At 39.8% G+C, this 13,055-nt stretch overlaps 3 protein-coding genes across 6 annotated transcripts; all 3 read right to left on the reverse strand.

Annotated features, from left to right (window-relative positions):
- Window positions 1-289: 289 nt before the first annotated feature.
- Window positions 290-3,815, reverse strand: LOC135605963 (pentatricopeptide repeat-containing protein At5g42450, mitochondrial-like). The gene has a single exon (XM_065096610.1). It carries the CDS (start codon window positions 3,488-3,490, stop codon window positions 1,928-1,930), a length of 1,563 nt encoding a protein of 520 aa, XP_064952682.1. The 5' UTR covers window positions 3,491-3,815; the 3' UTR covers window positions 290-1,927.
- Window positions 3,816-3,986: 171 nt separating this feature from the next.
- On the reverse strand, window positions 3,987-7,788 carry LOC135605966 (uncharacterized). Of its 3 annotated transcripts, none has more exons than XM_065096620.1 (10): window positions 7,632-7,788; window positions 7,463-7,548; window positions 7,307-7,354; window positions 7,148-7,236; window positions 6,859-6,912; window positions 6,645-6,712; window positions 5,901-5,972; window positions 4,608-4,657; window positions 4,442-4,539; window positions 3,987-4,369 (listed from the first exon to the last, which is right to left on the reverse strand). In XM_065096620.1, exons 1-10 carry the CDS (start codon window positions 7,688-7,690, stop codon window positions 4,265-4,267), a joined length of 729 nt encoding a protein of 242 aa, XP_064952692.1. In that variant the 5' UTR covers window positions 7,691-7,788; the 3' UTR covers window positions 3,987-4,264. The 3 variants fall into 3 exon arrangements, with proteins under 3 accessions (XP_064952692.1, XP_064952691.1, XP_064952693.1); XM_065096619.1 differs by having other exon boundaries at window positions 5,901-5,978; XM_065096621.1 differs by lacking the exon at window positions 5,901-5,972.
- Window positions 7,789-11,733: 3,945 nt separating this feature from the next.
- Window positions 11,734-13,055, reverse strand: LOC103975398 (myb-related protein MYBAS2). 2 transcript variants are annotated; one of them, XM_018821248.2, is made up of 3 exons: window positions 12,855-13,055; window positions 12,563-12,774; window positions 11,734-12,487 (listed from the first exon to the last, which is right to left on the reverse strand). In XM_018821248.2, exons 1-3 carry the CDS (start codon window positions 12,900-12,902, stop codon window positions 12,040-12,042), a joined length of 708 nt encoding a protein of 235 aa, XP_018676793.2. In that variant the 5' UTR covers window positions 12,903-13,055; the 3' UTR covers window positions 11,734-12,039. The 2 variants fall into 2 exon arrangements, with proteins under 2 accessions (XP_018676793.2, XP_009388630.2); XM_009390355.3 differs by having other exon boundaries at window positions 12,563-12,692; window positions 12,797-13,055.

Below are 13,055 nucleotides of genomic sequence, written 5' to 3' on the forward strand. Positions count from 1 at the left end.
GGTCAGTTATTATTTACTTGAAATTCTCACTTTTTATTATGAAACTAACTAGAGCATCAAATGGATCATATCGGGAATTCCACCTATCCACCTAACCTCAATCTTTATGTAGGTTGACATCCAATTGAATTTTTATACCCCCTTCAACTCCACCTAGGCTTCTTGTGCACGTGAGCTTGAATTAAATTAGGTTGATCTAGACATCACCAACATTCTCTGTATCATTTTGGCATTAGAATAAGGGCCCATGTCGTAAGAATGTCATTCTGCCAACCTGCTCAATGGGTGCTCTAGTGAAGGCACTCTACCCTCAATCCACAACACAGTCAGAATGGCCCAAAGCATTCCAACATCCAATACATCTTTCATGGACATAAGCATCTCTAACATGTGATGCATCCGAAGAAAAACATCCAAAGTATCTAATGTGTCCTTTACGAACAAAAGAATTTTGACATTTGATGCGCCTTTCGTGAACATAAGCATCTACGATGCATTATGCATCCTTCGCAGACCAAAGCACTCGAAGCGTCTGATGTATCTTTTGTGGACAAAAGCATCTCGACTTTCGGCGTGTCCTTCACGAACATAAGCTTCTCTGTCATAAATAAAAACATCCAAAGCATTTGATGCACCCTTCATAGATAAAAGCATCTCAACGTTATTGTGAGTCATTCTTGGACATAAGCATCTCCAACGTATAATACGTCCTTCGCGAACAAAAATATCTCAAGCGTCTAATGAGTCCTTTGTGAATGAAAGCATCCCTACTTTTGACGCATCATTTAAAGATATAAACATCTCCAACACACGATGCATCCTTTACGAACAAAAGCATCCAAAGCATTCGACGCGCCCTTCATGCACAAAAAAACCATCCTGACATCCGATGCGTCCTTCGTGGACACAAGCATCTACAACGCCAAATTCATAGACAAGTGGGCAAATCAACCCAATAAACTAAGTTGCCCGATATTAGCAAATCAAAAGTCTTTATAGTTAATCGGCCCAACAAAGTAATTTACCCGATGTGGGCAGGTCGGGAACACTTATAACTGGTCAGCCACGTAAAGACCTTGACTTATCAACCACTCATCTGACATATCTTCGAGGCTTTTGGCACGTCAACTTTTCTAGCATGTCATCCGATCTTCCGACACTTCGTTTGAACCTTTGACACATCGCTTTACGCGTCAGCACATTACCAAATCCTTAAACATATCAATGTTCCCATGACATCCGATCTTTCGATGTGATATATGATCCTTCCAACACGATGCCCAAACCTTAAACACAAAATCCGTTCTCCAACACATCAACCAATCCTCTGATACGACATCCAATTTCCAGTATGACAATCTTCCGATAGGAAATCAGCTCCCAAGACCCAAGTACTTCTCATCTTCCCTTAAGCACCATTCTGGCACATCAGAATTTTAAGCATCTGTTTGGACGGTCCAAAGTTCAGATTATGCATAACAGTCAAGCAGTGGCAGCTGATAAAGAATCTTGTAAAAAATCACATCGCACTAGAAAATATTAGGTTTCCGTTCTCTCATTCATCAATTATGAATAATCCATATTGAATATAACTGTGCCATAAGCTGCTTCTGCATCCAGTGTTTGGAAGACCAGATGCACATGGAAAACAATTATGTTCGGTAGTCTTGTAGAATCTTTACCAGAAGAGAGTGCCTGAATGCTCCAATAAGGACATACGAAAACTTAATCCAATTTGAGTATAACAGGGGTTGGGGCTTGATACTTTCTCTCTCTAAATATCTGCTACAGAAATGGAAAAAGATAGAAGAACAGCATGCTTCCGATTACCAAAAGTATAGTTAGAAGAGCCAAGATTCAGCGATAACACCTGAGAGTTCCATGTCATGAACGCAGCTTAAACATGCATGAACTCACAAAATTTAGCTCACTCTTGAGCTTCAAGGCCAAAGCATGTAGGGTACTGAAAGTCCAAGAATGTTGCTAAAACCATATAAATTTCATCAGTTTGAGCATGCCTCCTATCTCCATTAAAGAATACATGAACCTTGTTCTTAATCTCAATCCAGCTGCATCCAGGAGTTCTCTTCATTCCTTTCTCCTTCATCTCTCTCCTGATCACCGATACGCTCTGCCAATTACCTGCAGCAGAGTACAAATTGGATAGCAACACATAGGACGAAATGTCCTTCGGATCTAGCGCAAGAATTCGATTAGCAACAGTCTTGGCCAGATCCTTGTTCGAATGTATCTGACCCCCTCCAAGCAATGCCTTCCAAAACCCAATTCCTGGCTCAAAAGGCAGCTCCTGAAGAAACCTCTCTGCCTCACCAAATCTCCTTGACCGAGCGAGCAAATCAACCACACAAGCATAATGTTCAGCTCTCAGTATGTCCGGCTGTTCAACCTTGGCTATACTGAAACAAGCATATCCATCATCAACCAAACCTGCATGGCTGCAGCCAAACAACACTACGAGAAGGGTGACACTGTTTGGCTTTAACCCCGACCTCTGCATTCTCTTATAGAACTCCAAGGCTTCCTCTCCTCTTCCGTTTTGTGCACAACTGCAAATCATGGCATTCCAAGAAACAATATTTCTGCCCTCAATCCTCTCAAATGCTAAAATACTGTCATGTAAACACCCACACTTGGCATAGAAGCTTATCAGCGAATTAACCACAAAAACATCAAGCTGACCCAAGTATTTGATAGCGGAAGCATGAAAGCTTCTGCCCATACCAAGAGCTGCTATATTGGCAGCTGCACTAATAACACAGGGGAAGGTGGACTGGTTGGGCCTGAAACCTTCTCGACACATTGCATTGAAAAGATTGACAGACTCCTCACTGAGACCAACCTGACTACAGCCCCCGATTATAGCGTTCCATGAGATAACGTTTCTCATCGGCATTTCGTAGAATAGTTGAATTGCTTCATGGAACCTGTCGATCTTCAAGTATCCACTCATCAACGCAGTGTACGAGACAACATTAGGTTCATGAGTGTCCTCAAATGCGAATTGTGATTCTTTAATCGTACCCAATTTGGCGTAGTGATCCACAAGAGAGCTCCCGACAAAGACATCGGAATGGAGACCCAACTTAGTTGAAAAAGCATGAAGCTGCTTACCGATGTTGAGATCGCCGACAGCGGTGGAGGAATGCAGCGTGGCACCGAAGGTGAATTGGTTGGGCCTGATCCCAAGGAAAAGCAAGCGAGAGAGAATCGAAAAGGAATCACGATGTCGACCGCGGCGAGCGAAGGCGCCGATGATGGCCGTAGCCGAGACCACATCCCATTCGAACCTCTCGTCGAACAGCTTGCGCGCGTACTGAAACGCGGAGCAGTTGCAGTAGCGATGGACGACATCAGATCCTTCTATCGGGATGCCGGATTTGAGGAGCACAGCATGAGCTTTCTGGGTGTCGAGGAGAGTTGGACGTAATGAAGTGAAGGTGTTCGATAGATTGCATGGCGCAGACCTCATTTATATAGCGGAGAGAGCACCGCCGCGGCTGCTCGAGGTAGAGGAGCGAAAGGGCGATGGGAAGCGTCGAATGTCAACTGGTTCAACAGAACAAACGGGTTGAGTTGGGTACGGGCTCAAGCCTAAAGAAACCGAGTCGAATTAGTCGAGCTATGTTTGCACACAGGGTCAAGTTGAGTCGGGCTGCTCAACGAATCGACTCGCCAACTCAATCTAATCCGACATTGCATGTCCCCAAATGCATGTTTTGGATCCGAGTCAAGAAATCTCAACTCATTAATTTTATATCACCAGTGATTGCAAGCTTAACTCAGTAATATAAACAAACAAGTAAAGCATTTAATATTAACTGCAATTATCCAAACAGAAACCTCCAGCCAATTAACCAGGTGTAAAGATCTGACAGTTAAATTAACAAGGAAGACAACCTGATATTAGGTTATATATGCAAACAACCCTGCACTAAAACCATTATAAATGCAATTGAGCAAGAGACTTGTTTCATAAAAATGGATAGAGGTCATATATGTATTAAGAAAAATCCACTGGTCTTTAGTTTATGTTTCTTCATCACCAAGAAAAAGACTAAAATTGAAGCAACTAAACAGACATCAGATCTTTAGATCTTAGCATTTTAAGATGATGCATGAAATAGATAATCTGGAGTCATTGGTAACCTAAACAGTAAAACCAGTTGGTAATATGCCAAACCATTCGCAACATTGAATTTCTTATCTCCAGCAAATATTGATGGTGATTGAACACATGATCAGTTCAAACTTTTTTCTTAGTTTGATGCTTCCCCAACCTGGATCGCCGTTGTTTAAATAAGTGCAGATATAGCTTCAGCCACAAAGCTGGATAACATATCAGCACAGCCTGCACAAATATTGAATAAATATCAAATCTAGTAAAACAATACAGGGTATCAATTAAGAACTTCTAACATACCAAAACAAAATGGTAGTAGCTGATTGAGAGCCTGTCAAAGAAGTCTGCATAAAGGTTCCTCTCCTTTATGAATGGAAGTGCTTGGTACATGAGCCACACTGTATGCAACTACGTCAGAAGAAACCCTAGATTCAATCATATTTAGATTTGTAGTTCTCAGACTCACTTTCGCCTGGAGCTATCCCAATGGGGTACAGAATGATAAAAGCAGTGTACCTGAAGAGTAAACTCTGCTATGAGTACATACAGGCACCCAGCGATGCAAATTAACCATGCATTTCATACAAACAATTATTGGCACCCCCTAAAGTATGTAATTCATCCTTCTGATGTAAAGTTATGTACAAAAGTTTGCACTGTTGCATGAGGAGGGATGTACAAATGAACCATCGTTTCAACAGAACTTCTATAGTAAGAACAAGATAATCCAGAAGCTCCAGAAAATTTGGAGGTATGAATAGGATGCTCATATAGCCAGAAGCTGATCTTAGCTAAAGGCTAAACTCATGTCAAATGTTTGTCTAAAGACCAATTTCATGTCTTCTAAATCGGTACGTCCATCAAATGAATAAATATTCATTTATGTCAATTTTGCTACAACAACTTGCATGGGACCATAATCCTTAAAATCACAAAATTCCATCCTTTTAGATGCCAAAGGATTTCTAGATTCCGAACTGATACTGACGCTACTTGCTATACAGAGTTCACATTGGGAATTTAAAGTAGAAACATGTAGTAGTTTACATGATTTTATAGAACTGACTTCTAGAAGTTCTCATTTCTTCATGAGGAGTTTATTCTTTTTAGATGGATCCAGAATTATCTGTTCTTGCAGGACATACCCATATATAATCAAACAATGGTACATTGCAACATAGCTTCACAAATTTCTTGAAAGAATATATGATTTTCCCTGGTTGGAAACAGGATTTCTGGACTATTCATTTCATTAAACAATTGGATAAGCATGTGACAGTTCATAGATGATGCCCATGGCATATAAGTATCTGACATTAATTTTTTTTCTATTCTAAAGACCAAGGCCATATAATCTATGAGATTTGCAACTAGAGGTCATAGTGGTTATTGATTAATCAACAGTTTATATGTAAAATAGCACTAGGCACTAAGACAGTAACAAGAAGATGAATTATCAATACCCAGACCTGCAATGAATATTATTGGAAAATTTTTATGGAAGGGATAGGATGTTGAGAATGCAAAAAACAATGAGGAATGAGCAGACTTCTAGAACAAAAGAGACACTACAAGTTGCAAGAAAGTGCAAGGTGGACTACTCCTTTTCATTGCACTCATGTTTGATGAATACTGATTTTAGTAGCTAATCTAGTGCATGCTATAGAATAGTTTTCTCTTTTGGCCATGTAATGTCCCCAACAAAAACTGTGCGGGAAAAAAATGAGTTGAACTCCTTATTGGATTTGTATAACTTCACCTTATTAATACAAAGTATGAGTTGCTCTTAGTGGCCATACATATCTGCTCTTCCACAATCTTACAGCCATTTCTGTCACTTCATAGAATGAGTTCGAGAAAAATCATGACCATTACAAAATATCTGATCTAATAAATAAGATTGATTGTTTTGTAAAGGAATTCTGTAAAAATTTAGAAAAATTTCTACTGAAGATTGAAATAATTTGTTTTCCTTGCTGTACTACAAGGAAAATTTGGGCTGCACTCTTGGAGTTTTGTAAAATCAGGAGGAGCTATATGACTTAGAGCGAGAAATTCAATGTTTCACCAATCATTGTAGAGATAATTCAGTGGTACATAGTGTATGGAAAATTTTGTTAGAAGCTGCAGTATAACTACATCTGGATTTGAAGTAATACATGAATTTTTCCAACAGCAGCAAACTCTAGTAGAGGGTTATTGTAACTTGTAAGAAATGTCAAAGAAGCTATAGGATCATTATTTTCAATTGAAATGGACAGAGGATATTTCAGTAATAGGGAACTCTTAGTATTATTGTAAAGCTACTAGTATCTGCTCCATAGTGAGTAGTGGTTAGAATAATGTATGTATGTATGTAGCTATAGACTATAGTTTTGGTTGAGTAACAACTTATTTGCCTCCCAAAACATATGAACATACACCACTGCATAAGTCATCCAAGCTCGGCCATCAAACATGAACACTAGAAAGCTAAACAAAGCCTTAAGTTAATATAACAAACCTGAGGTAAGTTAGCCATGATAGAGAAATCCCAATGCAACTCAAAGCATAATGTGGGTATCTTATCACCTGAAAATAACAGTAACTGATAGCATTGGCAACCTCAAGCACGTCCAATCATTAAGCAAAAGAATTCCTTGAGGTCTGATTTTTCTTGCCGAGTCAAATAAAAGCATAAAAATAAGAGGCCAACAAGATATACCATCATGACATACCTCAGTCAAGCTCCAAGACATAAAGGTTATGAAAACTGATGGGAGGCCTTGAACCTGATGCAAAAAATATATAATTAAAAGCCTGGTTTTACAAAAATTAGATATTCAAATACTGAATTTTAATGTCATCTGGAATATTAAAGCCAAAGTGTGACAAGTATTCTATACACAATTGGCTCAGACTCAAAAGTAATCAAAGCCTCAAACAAATGCTCCACCATAGAATAGGAATAGTTCTTTTAAAAAAATTGGAGAATTATTACGATCATCTTCGGAAGAGAAAGATTACCTCCGGAATTTGGCGAAGAATGGCCAATAGGAAATGGGTCCTCCCTCCCCACTGCATCAGCGCAAGCATAACCCCACTAGGAACCAAGCCTGATCAACCCAAGAACACAAATAAGATCTAAGAGACAAAAAAAGATCGGAATCAATTTAATGAACTCACCGGCAGCCGCATGGATGACTTCGACGAACGAAATCGTCTGCAGAAAACCTTCCAGGAGTACGAAAAGAGAGAACAAGACCCAACAGCAACAAATGTGAGTGATTAGAGTTTGATGAACGGACTACAGGAGATGAGAAAGGGATGTGAGCTGCCAACAGATGAGGTCTCCGGCGAAGGCGTAGGCTCCATTGACAGATTTGGTGGAGAAGTAGCTGCTGAGGACCCTGGCGAGGGCGAGCGCCCTGTGAGATAAGAACAGGATGAGATTACGAGATAGAGATGCGAACAGGAAAGGAGAGAGGAGGAAGACGAGGGGGGAGAGGACCATCCGAGGGACTGGAGGCAGTTGTAGGAGAGGAGATAGAGCGCACCAGTGCGAGCCATCGGCACTCTTGACGGCCCCCTTCGTTTCGTCCGCCGATAGAAGGTATGTTGGATCGTATCCGTGCCTTTTCTCGCAAGGGTGAGGATGGAAATACACTGCAATTGTGGTGGTGATATGATCTCGTGTCGAGGGAGATTAGTATTTTCAACACCGTTTTTTTATTTACCATTTAAGAATTTTAAATATTTCTAAGTTATCTTTTGTAAATAAATGTACAGGTATCCAATTTATAACTTAATTTTAATAAAATAATTTCACTCCACATCTAAAATATTTTTTTCTTTCGATTATCTTTTTTTCTCTCTCCTCCTTCATCTCGGAGACAATGATCAATGCAAGACAGAATAGGTGCAATGATTAGTGATAACAATATAATAGTTAAAGTCAACAGTAATATTATGCAAATGCAATAAGAAGCATTGGGGGATAGGTTAGGGGTGATATTCGACAACAATAAGTAATGATGGGGACAGGCCACAACGATGATCGGTGGCAACGAGGAATACAGAGAATCCACAATAGTAATATACACGATAATAAAATGTAACGAAGATAGATTAAGATAATGATCAATGATAATGGACGATGTGAAGAGTCATCAATAATATATGTGTAGGCGATAGGGGCGACGAAGAAAAAGTCAAAAGTAACAATGCGGAAAGTTGATGGTAGTAAATACATAAGAGTTATAAGGAAAGGAAAAAAGAAAAAAAAAAGATAAAATTAGAATTAAAAGAGTTGTAAAAATAAAGAAATTAATATTTTAGAGGATTATGAATAGTAAGATTGTAAATAGTAAAACGAGATTTTTTAAATGTGATTTATGGATTTATTTCTATAAAATTACAAAATGACGTTTTCTCTGTCAAGTTTAATATAATGACTAAAAAATATTAAGATATACCCTTTAACCTTTCCAATGTGAATTATGTAGTAACCATTGAAGATGATGATAAATACATAAAATTTGAAGATATTTTCAAGGGGTATCAAAATTAAAATTTCAGCATCACCATTTTTTGATAAATTAAGGAGATTTACTGGGACACCTAACGTAATATTTGGAGATATAAAAAGATCAAATTTAGAGGGATTATATATATATATATATATATATATATATATATATATATATATATATATATATGTGTGAGAGAGAGATTTTACTGATCTTTTATCGCTCAATGATCAGATGGTGTATTATTTATTAGCAGGGTCTGAAGTGGTGGCACGTGGCACTTAACACGTAGCCCGTTCTTGATACATATTGGTCCCTCGATTGAGCCCATGGACTGACACATGTCTCGAGCATGGGCCATTATGGACCCTTTCTTCTTCATCTTGCTCTCAGCTGGTGGCCGGCCGTCCCCAGCCACTCTCCACCGTTGCTCCCTCCTTGCGCTGACATTTTTCTTGTTTTCTGCTGGTGATGGAGATCAAAGAGAGGGAGGAGAACGTGGAAGGGTTGATCAATGATTGGGAGGAGGAAAGAGATGCTGTTGCGAGAGAAAGAGAGAGAAAAGGAGAAGAGAAAGAAGAATCTGATTTGCTTTGTCCAGAGATGCTTTGACGATTTTCTACATGACCGTGTAAGTATCGTATTGACTTTATTTATGATCATGCATGCGAGATATTAACTAAACCGACTTTGCATATCAAAGATTTGGTACCCGAATTGTATATTAAAAAATATTTAGGGAATGTGATTTCCTTCTTTACCAAAATATATATACATGATGGTTTTAGAAAGTTGTTTAGATTTGTTTACAGAACTTCGTCATCAGCATCAAATCATGTCTTTGTAATAGCAAGTTGCAAAAGTCAAACAAGTTTAGTTGAACGTGTTTGCAATATCTATATATGTCGATCATCCTAGAGCATAAGTATATAGTTCATTACATTTAGGTATGTTCACAACATGGAGGCAGAATAGATCATCCATCACAATGGTGAGCAGAATAGAAACTGACCAGCAGCTCCCTCCCTTTTCTCTTCTTTTTCTTATGGATCAGGTTATAGGGTGAATTGAGTCAAATAGGATTCAAAATAGAGGAAAAAGAGAGGGAGTTGCTAGATTGTCTTTTCAAGGATGTTTTGGGATTAAGCTAAACAGGGGACATTGCTAGGGAAACACTAAAATGGGGAGTTCATCCTTAAATTTACCTACTTTCTACAACAGAAAAAGTCAACTAGAATCCATCATAAGATGAGTGGATCCACTTTATTATTCTGAGAGAAATCTTTTACATTTGGAGTTGGACTTTCACCCATCATTGCTTAACAATTAAGCAAGATTGCATTGTTGGTCTTAAGCAGAAATGCTGTGGCTTCCATCTGCTGATGACAATAGCTTTTGGGTTGCTTTACAGTTAAGCAAGATTAAGATTGCACTGCTCATGTGATAGTGATATGGGTTCCATGAACAATGAAATTACTGCTGGGTTGATTAATACTAGTGATGCTATGTGACCCCAAGCTGTGGCTGGCACAGTTTCAATTTTCCTAATCATCTCAAAGTGAACTGCTAGTGATCAGATACCCTATTTCTTATCAGATTTTGTGTTAATAACAACCGTTCTTTTTCCATTTTCTCTGGTAATTACAGAAATTTGAGCTTGGATGAGATTCCTTGAGCACTCAGTAGACGTAAGCCTGTCAAATTCACATGACATGATATAGTGAGCATAAAAAAGAGAGATCAAGTTCATGAGATTTCTCTTAGTGCAAGGTTAAAGAAAGATGAACTATTATTAACAAGGTGCTAATTAAAGAATATCGATCCGAAAACCCTCATTTTTGCTTCCTAAGGTAGTGAAAAATTGGTGCTATCATTTGATAGATTTACTCAAAGCAGGATGATTATGGTTTCTGTCAAGTAACTCATGGAGCTGCCACTATGAACAAGTCTGTCGAAACTAATTGATAAAGGCACAAAGTCTCTGGATTCAAAGGCAGACTGTACTGTGATGGACAAATTTGAATCACAGTATAGAATCTTATCTTAGAAAAGTATTAATTAGCTCGTATTGTTATTGGAATTCTCATAATCATGGATTGTGACTCCGAAACACTTCTGAAGTCCTGTCAAATTTACACTGCAGAGAGGCAGTATCATATCCATGGATTGGTGGGCTACAATTGCTTGGAGCACTGACTTGTTATTAAATTTAGGGATAGCGTGGAGACTAATAAAAAGGAAGTATCAAACATTAAAATCTGCAGTAAAGATGGCCACCAAAAAAAGCAGTGGACCAAAGGCACTCAGAACACTGCATCCTCTTATCACCATCCTTTAATTGCCCTATAACCAATACTATTCTATGTTATCACTTGTGCAATTGGCAGATTAACTTTCTAAAGTGATCTCTCAGATCAGATCACTTGTGCAAATGGCAGATTAACTTTCTAAAGTGATCTCTCAGATCAAATCCTCCTCTCCAAGCTAACATCTTTCATCACCATTACATGCTCATCAAAAAGCATGGGGAAAGGGCACACTACATTCACATACAGCAATCCAATTCCTTGAGGAGATGGTTGTGTTTCCTCAGATTTCTTCTCTTTTATGAGTTCACTTTCTCTACTGCTTTGATAGTAACTTGAATTCAAGGTAATTTTTTTCTCTTTTTTCTTTTGGAGATAATCTCCCTTGTCTGTATGTCAATGGATATGTTCTTTTTTAATGGGAAATTTGTATATGTATTTTGCATTCCATCTGGTTAACAAAGTGCTTTGTCATCAAATGGATAAGAACAAATAATTAAACTTGGACTTGAACCTGTCTCAGACAGGACACTGTTAGAATTCTATCAGGACACTGTTAGCATACTTTGACATGCTTTATTCTGTGTGAATTCTGCTATACAAAGTGCTTTGCCATCCAGTGGATAAGAACAAATAATTGAACTTGGACTTGAACCTGACTGTGCCCATGAGACACTTCGAATTCTAACAGGGCACTGTTAGCACACCTTGACATGCATATGGTAGAAAAGATTGGTTCTTGAGAGGATTTTGGTTTGAACATATCATGACTGGAAAGTTGAATGGGGAAGGAAACTCTGAACATGTATCATACAGATGCCACAAACTGTTTACATTTCCTACAGAGACAAATAAGCAGGAGTTTTTACAGTAATCCTCACAACAACATGAACTTTGATCACACAGACGAAAGGTCTCTATCAAAGACCAACAATTTTACAGTAGAAATGCTTCATTGCTGAGACAGGATTCTCCTAAAGCATTTCACCTCAGTAACATGGATACAAAGAGATCGGGGACTTATAGGTCCAATTTAGAGGGCTCTCCAACGCGATGGGAAGTCGTCTGCTTAGGTAATGATCTATTATGCTTGGAAGTCATCATCATCTATCTTCCACAGAGAGTAAGAGCAGTACTCCCAGGTAGGAGAAGGCATTGTGAGGCGCGAAATATCGCAAGCTTCGTCCTTGCACTCCTCGAAGCTCAGCTCACCGATCATGTCAGGTGCAGCGATCTCATTCCAGATTTGATCCATGGAGTAGCCGCTGACAGCGGCATCATCAATCTCTCCCAACGCCGCAGTTAAGCTGCTGCAGCTACTGCTGCTGTTAAGCTCATGGGCGTTCACTGCCGCAACTTCCGATGGGGGTTGACAGTCGGCGGCGAAGTTGTCGGTGAGCGAGGACGACGTAGACGATGAAGGAGACGCCTTTTTCTTGCGTTCCTGCGCCTTCTTTCTCATGTGAGTTCTCCAGTAGTTCTTGATCTCATTATCTGTGCGGCCCGGCAATCGTCGGGCAATTCGAGACCACCTATGGACAGACAGGCTTCATCAAAATGGCGCTGTGCACACGAAGAACACAAGGAGGTTTAGATCGATGACGGACCTGTTGCCCCAGCGAGAGTGGAGGTCGAGGACGAGGCGCTCTTCCTGGGGGGACATGCGGCCGCGTTTGAGGCCGGGGTGGAGATAGTTAACCCAGCGCAACCTGCAACTCTTGCCTGTTCTGTTGAGACCTACAACAACAACAGATGAAAGGAGAGGCGGGGTTAAGCAGGTAGCTTCGTCCACCCACCGTCGCCAAAGAAATCTGCCCACCTAGCCTTTCCCCCCCTCAAACCTGAGACTTTGGCTAGGAAATCCCAACGACGGTCACCGAATAATCCCACAAAGCATACCAGTTGCAGGTCCTCCTGCTCGGTCCAGGGCCCCTTTCGCATCACCATCTTCTTCTTCTCCTTCTTTATCTCCTCCTCCTCCTCCTCCTCCTGCTTCTGCTGCCTCTCACGGAGCTCTTCCACTGCTCCTCCCCTCTCCTTCCCTTCAGCTAATGGACTGCAGCAGCTACCGCACTACTCATTTTGTCTGAATAGTTTGAT

The sequence above is a fragment of the Musa acuminata genome, chromosome BXJ2-2, assembly GCF_036884655.1.
Source record: "Musa acuminata AAA Group cultivar baxijiao chromosome BXJ2-2, Cavendish_Baxijiao_AAA, whole genome shotgun sequence".
Lineage (NCBI taxonomy): Eukaryota > Viridiplantae > Streptophyta > Magnoliopsida > Zingiberales > Musaceae > Musa > Musa acuminata.

Excerpts from the sequence above, each read along its gene's own strand:
- LOC135605966 (XM_065096619.1), bottom strand. The coding sequence starts at position 7,690 with ATGGCTCGCACTGGTGCGCTCTATCTCCTCTCCTACAACTGCCTCCAG. Across the intron at positions 7,549-7,631 it reads TGCCTCCAGTCCCTCGGATG|GGCGCTCGCCCTCGCCAGGG; the intron begins GTCCTCTCCCCC and ends CTTATCTCACAG. Across the intron at positions 4,370-4,441 it reads GCTACTACCATTTTGTTTTG|GCTGTGCTGATATGTTATCC; the intron begins GTATGTTAGAAG and ends ATATTTGTGCAG.
- LOC135605963 (XM_065096610.1), bottom strand. The coding sequence starts at position 3,490 with ATGAGGTCTGCGCCATGCAATCTATCGAACACCTTCACTTCATTACGT.
- LOC103975398 (XM_018821248.2), bottom strand. The coding sequence starts at position 12,902 with ATGGTGATGCGAAAGGGGCCCTGGACCGAGCAGGAGGACCTGCAACTG. Across the intron at positions 12,775-12,854 it reads AGCAGGAGGACCTGCAACTG|GTGGGCAGATTTCTTTGGCG; the intron begins GTATGCTTTGTG and ends GGGAAAGGCTAG. Across the intron at positions 12,488-12,562 it reads CACTCTCGCTGGGGCAACAG|GTGGTCTCGAATTGCCCGAC; the intron begins GTCCGTCATCGA and ends GTCTGTCCATAG.